This window comes from Zonotrichia albicollis, chromosome 3, assembly GCF_047830755.1.
Source record: "Zonotrichia albicollis isolate bZonAlb1 chromosome 3, bZonAlb1.hap1, whole genome shotgun sequence".
Classification (NCBI taxonomy): Eukaryota; Metazoa; Chordata; class Aves; order Passeriformes; family Passerellidae; genus Zonotrichia; species Zonotrichia albicollis.
The window spans coordinates 33,651,324-33,662,214 of record NC_133821.1 but is presented as its reverse complement, the minus strand read 5'-3'; the positions used below and the strand labels follow the sequence as shown (position 1 = coordinate 33,662,214).

At 45.8% G+C, this 10,891-nt stretch overlaps 1 protein-coding gene across 1 annotated transcript; it reads right to left on the bottom strand.

The window, feature by feature from the left end:
- Positions 1-1,034: 1,034 nt before the first annotated feature.
- SLC30A1 (solute carrier family 30 member 1) lies at positions 1,035-9,614 on the bottom strand. The gene is made up of 2 exons (XM_005483041.4): positions 8,795-9,614; positions 1,035-5,390 (listed from the first exon to the last, which is right to left on the bottom strand). Exons 1-2 carry the CDS (start codon positions 9,426-9,428, stop codon positions 4,480-4,482), a joined length of 1,545 nt encoding a protein of 514 aa, XP_005483098.1. The 5' UTR covers positions 9,429-9,614; the 3' UTR covers positions 1,035-4,479.
- Positions 9,615-10,891: the final 1,277 nt, after the last annotated feature.

Genomic DNA, 10,891 nt, shown 5'->3' with positions numbered 1-10,891 from the left:
CTGAACCACTTAAATGCATACCTAAAAAGGGTGTAACTGATGCTATGCTACGGAGCTAAAATAGTCAGAGCATACTTATATGCTTTTAAATATAGTTAGCAGTATTTCCCATTCCCTCCACGTGGAACTCGGAACATCTAGTTACAAAATTCACCCCCTCCATCCCTCCCGGTCTCTCCATAGCTGAAGAGATTAGAAAGTGCAGTCAAAGCAGGGGGCAGAGGAAGGGGAATGGCAGGAATCTTTATCCCTCCTCCCCAAACTCCACCAGACAGTGTTTAATAAATTCAGATGGCCCGATTTCAGAAGCTAACAGTGTCCATTTAGCTAAACTTGCTAACAAGTCTTAGGACACGCAGTGGGCTTTTTTCCCTTTCTTTTTAGAGAATGGGGAAAAGGAATAAATTCTGGAATTACACCAAACTGACAGTATTTCTACAGCAAATTTAGAAACACCATAGCAGTCCTGATTTTAATACATCCATAAAATCTAGGTACTTTTTTCTTTAAAGCTAGGCTACACTGGCAGAAGCTTTGGACTCACTCCCACAAGTAATACCTGGTGTGCAAGTAAGCACTCATCAGGCTGATGAAACTATTTAAGAATAGAGAAATTTTCAGGAGTGAGCCCTTGCCATGACTTTTGGGGAGTCACAAGCTGGGGCTGGTTCTCTTACATAACTCTGTGTGCGTCCGTGCCGCACACTGCGATGTGGCAACTGCAGACATTAACAAAGCCCACGCTGGCTGTTGAAAGCAAATGAGCTACAATTACTAGGGGTTCCACAGAAACAATTTACTCTGCTAAAAAGGAAGACTGATGGTACTGTGGCTAGCCCAATTAGTGTCTGAATTTGTTCTGCATCTCACCTTAGGTGCAGATATAATCTAGGAAGTGATTCTAAAATAGCATGTTCCTGGATGAGGCATGGAGTAAAATATTTCATCTGGTGATGTTTGGTGTATCTCTGACACATTTAATCAGAAGTCTAAACAATCTAGACACTGAAATACAAACTTATTTTTCCTTAAAATCAGTGTTCCATAATTGCTTTTATTTTAAAAATTCAGGAATGTGATACACAATACAATTAGCTCCCCACCACTGCAGTGTTCACTTACATGAGATTCACTAGTTTCATGCTTTGTGGAAAAAAAATAAAATAAAGAGAGACTGTGCAGTGCTTTTGAATGCTCTCAGTATTCTTAAACTGTGGTCTTCAGAACAAATCAAGTCTGTATAACCCCAGACAGAGCAAGTTAAAAAAAAATCGAGCTATTTCACAAGCTAGTGGGCTACAGTCAGGTCTCCTACAGCCAGAACGGAGAAATTGTGTTCCTGCTGCTGCACAGCCACCACGCTGACCTCACTCTACTTTCAGGGAGTTTATCATCAAGGGCTAAGGAGACTAGAGGGCCCTGGTAACACCAGCCGGTGCTGCACGTGCAACAGGCACATGACAGAGGCCACACAACTCCCCCCCTGCCCCCATCATCATCACCATCATCACTGTCACCTCTGCATCCTGTCCTGATACTTAAAATAACCAGGGGGAGAGCTTTTTGTCTTTTTAGTTAGCCATTGCCTGCAATGGACACAGAAATAGAAAAATATGACTTCTGGCACAAAAAAAAAAAAAAAAAAAAAAAAAAAAAAAAAAAAAAAAGATTAAATAGTTTAAAATGGAGTTAGTGACTACAACTCCCTCTATTCAGATGCATTTACTGAGACTATTAACCAATGATGGTAACTGTTATGACTTACCAGTTGCCCTCTTTTTATAAGAGCAACAGGAAAGAGGTTAATCAGACTTCTCAGTGCTACCATGGTTAGATTTGTTGGTACTTTTTAAAATAAACTAAAGAACAGTAGTTCTATGGTGTGTTAGTGATATATGGCAGAACCTCAAGAATTCATAGTAACGATTGAGACAAATTTTAAGCTACTGATGAAAATAATTAGTGAAAGTTTACCATAGAAAGCAAGGATACACATTTAAAAAAATAGTACTTTGTTCATTTCAAAATTTACTAGGTTAATACTCTGTAGTATAGTAGCAGTGGTAGCATACTCAGCAAATGTAGTCTCATACAAGATCTCCTTTAACAGTCAACTCTAGATCATATACAGGTAACAGAAAAAAGAGTTAAGATAATTCAGAAAAAACAAAAACATATATAAATACTATATTAACACATTTAAGTTAGTTTATGAGACTATACAACAAGCATAAACACAGAAGAAGGTGAGCAATGCTGGTGGCTGCGAGGCACCAACATCCCAAGCCAGGACAAAGCCAAGCCCACCCATCCACAGCTTCCTGCAGATGCATCTGAGCAGCCAAGAGGCAGAACCCTGGGCAGTGCTGTGCTGCACCCCAGCAATGCAGCCTGTGATGGGGCTCCCTGGCAGCAGAGGCAGCACCTCCAGCTTGCCCGTGCTTTGGCACACGGGGCTGGCGCTGGCCCTGCTCACTGCACAGGTAGTGCACAACACTGTAACCCACCCCTGGATAATCGAGAGTTGACTGCAATGCTCTGCTGAGAGCTTGGGTGAGACCACTGACTGACTTGGCCAATCCAGGTCCGATGAGCAGCAGGACTATTCTTTGTACTATTTAGGAGCAATTATGATGCAAGACACAAATTAGAAATGCAAACTAGGGAGGTGTTCTGTATCTGGAGGCAAAGCTACATTCCCTTCACTAACAAAACATTCTTTTTTAAAAAAATCTCTATTTAAATACTGTTAAAAACCTGAAAACCACAGCATCAAAGAATTTCATAAGGCCAAAACTATCCTCAGTTCCTGCTGGTTGTGCCTAGGTATTGCAATGCATTTGTAGAAGTAGTAAAGGCCAGGTAATCTAGTATCTTATCCTCTTTCCAGTGCCTTCCAGTAACAGAGCTCTTCACACAATAGTTGAGCCTCACAACACCCCTGTGAGGTAGGTATTATCCCCATTTGAAGACAGGGAAACTGAGGCAAAGTGTTTATCGTGTCCAGAGTCATAAAGCAAAGAATGGAAGATCTAAGTTGTTTTCCAGTTTTGCACACAGGAGCAATCTGCTAATCACAAGACATTAGTTCCCATACATGACATGAGAGTGGATCAAAAGGGCCAGGGTTTTAGATTAGATTTCTTGTATGTTTTATCTTTCAACTCTCACCTCATCTCTGCCAAATTCACGGAGTCCGCAGAGCAGTTTCTCCTTTCCTAAGGTGTAAGTTGGCAGCACACTGTAACAGCTTCTTTAGAGACAGTTGTCAATTAACTGAGTCAAGATTTTGAACCATAGATGCAGATACTGAGTAAGTGAAATGTGATCCATAAGCATCTCGAAGTGTGAAATACAGTGATCCCTGCACCACTTCCTCAAAAGTCAGTGGAGGGCTCCTGAGGACATGGTGGGGGACCAGGGCTGAAGTCACTGCAAGTGTTTACAGACACACTCAGCTAGAAGCAAAATGCACCATTATTTTTGGGGAGCTGCTGTCTGTGCTTGAAAGCAGGAGCTACACTGTCAGTGCTTGGCAGACCTTCCCCAACAGAGCACTTACTGACAGAACTAATTATTTTATCTTAGTAAACTCGGCATCAGCTGAGTATTTATTCATAGCACTGTTGAGTCAAGGGTTCCTTAAACCTCAAAGACTTTCATGACCAGACACAACTTGGAAGTAAGAGAAAACAGCAGAAAATCCATAAAACAGAGAAGTCTGTGTTACTTTATCAACTAGTCTCATGTCTGGATCACAGAGCAGTATACAGTAACTTGAACTGCCATTCTGACAGAAGAAAACCCTTTCACTTCTGTTGTTTTCAATTACCTAGCTACCTTACCAGAAGAAGAGGGGACAATTTCTGACAATCACATGATGTTGTCTGTAAAATATGCTGTGCGATAAATTCACTAGAAAAGCCTTCACAATTTTTATTATTATTACATAGCTTTAAGAAAAATATGTGAAACTGCAAAGTGGTTTCCAGTTTTTAGTAGTTATATCTTTAAAAATGTACTATGAACTTTGGTTTTCTTAGGGCTTCTAAATAAACAATATATTAAGGTATCTACAAATCAAATATTAAAGGAAAAAGTAGGTCCAAGAAATCTGTAACACAAATTGAGTTCCTACATGCTTATCCCTCAAATACCTTTTCACTGGAAAAAAGTATCTTAATTTGAAGCACAGCAAAAAGTGTCTCTGCTGAAATGTTGAAACTGGTTTTCTGAAGTGTTACAGCATGGATGCACTTTCTGTCTGTCCCAGTCAAACAAAGTCAACACAAACGCATTGTATCATGACAGTGACATTATATTCTTTAAAACAAGCATTCTATATTTAGCAATATGACAAGAACAAGGACTTCAGCAATTACACTATTTGGCAAAATTGCATCTCGAACGTCTGTCTCTTCCTCTTGCAACACAGCTGTTGACAAAGTCTCCATAGCTCAGGTAGCACCCTTCAGGGAGTTACAAAGATGACTCAAACTGCTCATTTTGATCGGCGTTCGCCTCCAGCTTCACTGAAGGGATGCTCTCCGACTTAGTCCTCCTCGTTTTCGGAAATTCAATGACAACTTCTGAACAAGAAATACTAAGCGATGACGACTTTTCTGTCTTCTTTGCAGTACTAGCTTCTCCTGCTCCGCAACACTGCTTCAAAGCACACTGAGTCCTGCAAGGAAACTCGCATTTCCCTCTCCCTGACTCAGAGCCAACGCTGGCAAACTCGGGCTGAATGGTCGTTGCGTGAATGCCTTCGTCGTGAAAGATCTCTTTGATGCGCTTGGCCACCATCATGTACGTGGAAGGGTCAGGACACTTGATGTGAGCGGTGCCAATGATCCTGCTGCCTGCTAGCTGCCAAATGTGTAACTCGTGGATGGCTTCGACTCCTTCGAGGGTACGCAGCTTGGAGTTCAAAGAATGGACGTCTATTTGTTTGGGAACAGTCTGTAGAAGGATGAGGGCTGACTCCCTAAGCAATGGGTAAGTTGTGTAAAGGAGTATACAGACCATAATCAAACAGAGGACAGGATCTAAATATAGCAACCAGCAAGGACCAGCCACCGTAATGCCATCTTGCTCTGACTTGTTAGTGCTGCCAAGTGCTCGGAATAAAGTAACATTTTCCATGCAATGATCATTGACACATGGATTATAGCAAGGCCCATCTTCAGGGCATGGATTCCACAAGCCATAGAAGAGCAAGGCATTCACTACCACAATTACTGAACCTAAGGCATCTCCAAAAACATGCAGAAAAACTCCACGCATGTTAAGTTGTGCACTAGAGTCTTCTTCAACTTCCTCTTCATCCAGAGGATAATGGCCAGCATTCCCATTCACTTGTACGTCACTCAGGTCATCTTTCATATCACCTGACAAGAAAACAATAAAACAGTTAGTCATGAGCTATAATACAACATGGTACTGTAATTCCTTATAAAATCATATCCAACAGTAAGCATGGCACACTGAGTACGAAGCCGAAAAGCAGCTCAACCCACACACTTAGCAACATCTTTGGCTGAGGAAAACTCAGTTTTCCCAATAAGTGATCTAAATAACCTAGAAGGCAACTGTTTCTACATGGAGATTAAAGACGTAGAGTGGCACAGAATGAAGATGACCACATTTTAATTACTGTACCGAAAAACCACTTTCAGCTTTCCAGCCATATAACCATTTGCCTATTCACTCCTTGTTTCCTAAACAAAATGCAGAGTTACAGAGCATATGTGAAAAAGCTGGTTGAAGTAGCTTAGTTAGGTACATTTGTTCCTTCTTTTGAAACACCAATAGACTGATCACATTGCTAAAATCCATCTTTACCCATAGGATTGCTATTTCATATTAAAATCTGAAGCTAGAAGCTCAAAAGCTGTGTGCTACAGCTGTGTAGTAGCTTCTTTTCAGGTTTAGCGATGCCTTTTCAAGAGGCTTCTGAATTCAAGGAAAACGAAGTTCTTCCAAGATGCTGCATGGAGTTAGCAGGACCATGAGATACAATCAGCTGAAATTTTAGGTCTAAAACACAGAATTTACCAGCAGAATTTACTCTAGGACAGCGCAAATTATCAGTGAAACTCTGAGGATATTAATTACTGTTATTTATATTTCAGAATAAATAAATAAATAGTAAAATTATATTTTTTATGCAAGTGACATATAGCTGTTGAGTGGCATACAGCTTCTGATGTCCAAAGTTATATGCCATGGACTGTACATAAATTAACATTTTAGTGCCCTCCTTTGCCACAACTGTCTGCAGTATTTATCACTCCAACACACAGCCAACCAGCTACATGGGAATAAACACACACATCACTACAAAGAAGAATCCTTTCAGAAAGAAAACAATCTTCCAATGTTCAAATTGGAGAGAACTGTACATGATTAACCTCCTGCTTTTCTTCAGAAGTTCTTCTTTGGCTACTTCCAGTGGTAAAGAAAAGCAACAGGCACTGGTCCCTGGCCTGACAAACTGAAACAAGGAGCTCTTACTGCCTCTGAGGTAATTGAGTTCAGAGCTTTGTAAACATTAACAAGACGTGCAGCTTCTGCTGTTCTGCCCTTGTGGCTGCCGTTCTGCAGTTGCAGAGTGCACTCAAGTCCTCTCCTCTCTGAAGAGGGAGTGGGCTCCCACCAAGGCTCAGTTCCCAGCCCCAGCTCATTACCTCACCCAGTACACTTCTACCCTGAAGCTCCAGCTACATTTTCCACACTACCCCTAGGAGTTATGGAACATGGGACCTGTAACTTTCCAGAGAAGTAAATACATTAGAGGGAAATATCTCAGGTTACAGAGTTCAGACCTCAAGGTCCACGATGAGAGCAAGGAAAGAAGAACGCTCTACTTTGTACCAAGTACTTGGAATAATGGAAATCTAAAAAGTACAGCTATCTATATGAGTGGGTAACAGGAAACATGGTTCCAGAAAGCTCTTGAACTAACTTGGAACTAACCTTTTTTTAATGGCAAATGGTTAAAACACGTCCATTTGAAATATGTTCATTGAAATTGAACAAAAACCACATTATTTTACATAAAGTGCATCCATAGAAATGCCTGTGCAGGACTAGCCCCTAAGGCTATGCCTATATTTCACTTCCACCTTAGGAAATCAGGACTACCCCACTCTGCGATTTCCAGTGAAGGCACAGGGCCACCTTTGTCACTATCTCTACATCTTTTATCTTCTCCTAAGCCTCCAATCACCTGCAACTTTTCATAGGCAAACTATGAGTAGCTCCATCCATTACATAATCATGACAGGGCAATGAAGGAAATACAAGCTTATTTCAAAGTTTCACTGTGACCAAAATTATGTCCTATTACCACCTAAACACCCACAACAAATTATTTGTTATTGCCAGAAGCACATCCATGAGACATTCCAGACAAGTTAGCTCACAACAATATGCATTTTAATCCATGCTATAACTTTTTTAACTAGTCCAAAACTTGGCTAAAAGCACAACTTTTCACCATTAAAGAATAATTCCCAAGCCAAGATATGTATGAGACTAAGGGTAAAGGGAATTTTACATTGTCTGAAACTAATTATTAGGATACCTTGCTGGAACTAAACCAACATTAAGAGCTTATTACGTGGTCAAGAAGATGGTGTAAAGTTTTCAGAGAAACTTTCCTATCCTCTTGAAAAACCTGTCTTTCCAAGGCCAACATGGAGTCAGAGAAACAGAAACTAAGTTTCTCAAATGTGTATTGGAACCTCTGATCACAGAAAACCTGAAACTGTAGCAAAGTTCACTCCGATCAATTAAAGCTCCCTTTAAGCTAAAACAACGGTCTGCTGATGTCACCCTGAAGCTGGAGGAGAGAAATTGGTTCCAAAGCCTGAAGTCCATTCCTTCTGGTGACAAGGATGCCCTAGGAACAGAGAGGTGGCAATCACACACACCTTTCACTCTGCTAGCACACAATACTTGGCTTCGACCATGCAGCTTCATTATCAGCTATCCAGGCTTGTGGATCCACTAAAAAATAACCCTAGAAATTCCTACCCATGAAACTGTTTAACCACAGCTGGGAAGGGAAGATTTTAAATGTATGCCTGTATGCAGGTCAGTGGGAAGGTGCATGCTTTAGAAAGCTAAACAAAAATTATTCCAGAACACAACACATGTGGTCCTGACACCAGCATGCTCCACATTCTGGCTTGCACAGTTCTGACTGGCAATCTCCAAGACTTCTTCCTATTAATACCCGTGCTCTGAAGAAGCACAACGTTACTGCAGTGGAATACACGTCGGTATCTTTGGTTTAATGGTGAGTAGCTTCTAGGTAGCTGATAACCGACCCAATGGAGCAATCCAGCTGCTGGGACCGAGGCACTGAGCCGCGCTCCATTTGATGTGTAGCCAGTTCGGATGGCATTAGGAGAGCGTCTTGTGACAGCTCGTGTCGCTAGGCAAGGAACGCTTGTCATGTGCCTTCCCTTGCAGAACCAACTTTTTTCCCAGGGCAAACTGCTTTATCCTAAGACTCTTCTACACTCTGACCTGTCTGCAAGACAAACATGCAGCTTAGGGCATCCGAAGGAAAGGCGCGAGGAAGAGGTGCGACAGCCATGTGCCCCAAGAGCTGCCGAGAAAGTTTCTCGCCTCTTTCCCAGGAGTGGGGACAGATGGTCCCCACAGAGCCCTGACAGAGCCCGCACCAGGTGGGACCGGGACGGCAACCGCCCCACTCGGGAAAAGGCCCCCTCCCGCTTTCCTACGCGCGGATGGGGCAGCGGCGCTTGCCCGCGGGGCTTACCCAGCTTCTCCTGGCTGACTCCGTTGGAGCTGCTGGAGTTCTCCACCAAGGTGCTGGTCTCGTCGCGGTTGAGCGCAGCCTCGCCGTCGCCGGGCGGCTGCTCGGGCTTGGGGCCGCCGCGGGGGTGCTGCTGCCGGCCGCCGTGCGAGTGCCCGTGGCCGTGGGCGTGCCCGTGGCCCCCGACGCCGTGGTGGTTGAAGAGGCAGAGCCCCAGCAGGTTGATGATGAGCCCCGCCACCCCCACGGCGATGACCACCAGCGGCTGCTGGATCTCGTGGGGCTCCGTGAAGCGCTCGATGGCCTCCAGCAGGATGGTGAAGCAGAGGGCGGTGAGGAACACGGCGTTGACAAGGGCGCCCATCACTTCGGCCCGCACCCACCCGAACGTGTTCTTCTTGGTGGCGCGGGTGCGCTGGGCGAAGCGCACGGCCACCAGCGCCACGACCAAGGCCATCACGTCGGAGAGCATGTGGAAGGAGTCGGAGAGCATGGCCAGCGACGACGTGACGCGGCTCACCGCCACCTCCACCACGAAGAACAGGAAGGTGAGCGCCAGCATGCACAGCAGCCGCGCCCGCCGGTTCTGCCAGCACCGCGGCCCGCCCGGACCGTGCGCCGCCATGCCCCCGCACATCGCGGCTACCCCGGCGGAGGCGCGAGGAGCGTGGCGGGCGGTCGGAGCCCCGAGCGCTCGGGCGGCCGCTCCGCTCCGCTCCCCCCGCGCCGCCGCCGCCGCCGCTCCCTCCGCAGGCGCCGGGCGAGCAAACTTTGCACCCGAGCCCCCTCACTCTTTTCACACGGAACCCGAGCGCCGCCTCGGCCACGCCCCCGCCCGCGCCCCATTGGCCGACGCGCCCCGCCCGCCCGGCCGTGCCCTCCCGCCCCCGCGCCCGGCACCGCTTGCCATTGGCCCGCGCGCCCTCGCGACAGCGGGGCCCCGCCCCCGCCCGGTAACGCCCAGCGAGCCGCGGCCTCCCCGTTCCGCCCGCCCGCGCCCGAAACGAGGAGTGGGCGGGGCCACGCGTGACGCGCTGGGGAACTACGGATTCCCATTGGCTGACGCCGCCGGCTTTGCCCTCCCGCCCCGCCCCCGCAGGCCCCGCCCGCGGCGAGCGGGACTCGTGCAAAAGGTGCGCTTCACACGGCCCCTGCCCGGCGCGCGCCTGGGGGCGGGGCTCCCCCTGCGGGCCGCGGGGGCGGGGCCCGGCGTGAGGGGCGCTGTGACGTCACGCGCCCGGAGCCGGGATTGCGGGTGGGATTTGCGCTTTTCGGTGCCTTTTTGCGGGGGGTCCGCTCTGTTTAATTCTGTCCGTGCCGCTGAGGGCAGGAAGATAAGTGCGGACGCGATCACTAATAACTGATGGGCGGCTAAAACAATTGGAAGAGAAGTTTTGTTTGAAGTTTTGAAAGGCCGTATAAAATAATAACATTAATAAAATAAATATATAATAATAAATATATAATAATAAATATATAATAATTATTGATTAGTATTTATACAGTTCTATAATAAAATAGGGAAAAATATGTAAATGCTAAAAGGTCAATCCCTGGACGTTGTTTTGTTTGTTAGGCTGGTAGTTAGGAAAGGGAAGGCAAGTATTTGGAGACATCCAGAAAAAACACAGAAGCGTAACCACAAAATTTAAAAAAAAATAAATCACAAAGTTACAAAAAGGCAGAGTTGACCTCTTACTTTGCCCACTGTGTTCTAGGGAACGTACAAACATGGCAGCCCGAGAAAGAGTGTGAAGGAATATTCCATGAGCAGAACAAGAATGTGAAAGAATATTCCATGAGTGGAATGTGAGGGGAGAGAGCAGCCCTGGCTCTGGAGCTGTGGGTGTAGCTGTGTGTGGGCCCAGAGGGGCAGGAGGAGAGCTGGTGCCCTGAAAAGGAAGAACCAGCCAGAATGCAAAATGTCCTCCCTATACTCGGAGATTTCAATGGGATTGTGATTCAGGTCCAGGCAGAGGTTCCTGGCTTCATTGGGCAGTAAAATGACAGAAGGTGCTCACATGTCCACAAGGAAAGCATTATCAATGAGAATAACTGAGAGCAGTGATTCAGGACAGGCTTCCCCTGTGCTTGGCAGCA

Coding starts and splice junctions, on each gene's coding strand:
- SLC30A1 (XM_005483041.4), bottom strand. CDS start 9,428: ATGTGCGGGGGCATGGCGGCGCACGGTCCGGGCGGGCCGCGGTGCTGG. Junction 5,391..8,794: donor AGTCAGCCAGGAGAAGCTGG/GTAAGCCCCGCG, acceptor TTTTCTTGTCAG/GTGATATGAAAGATGACCTG.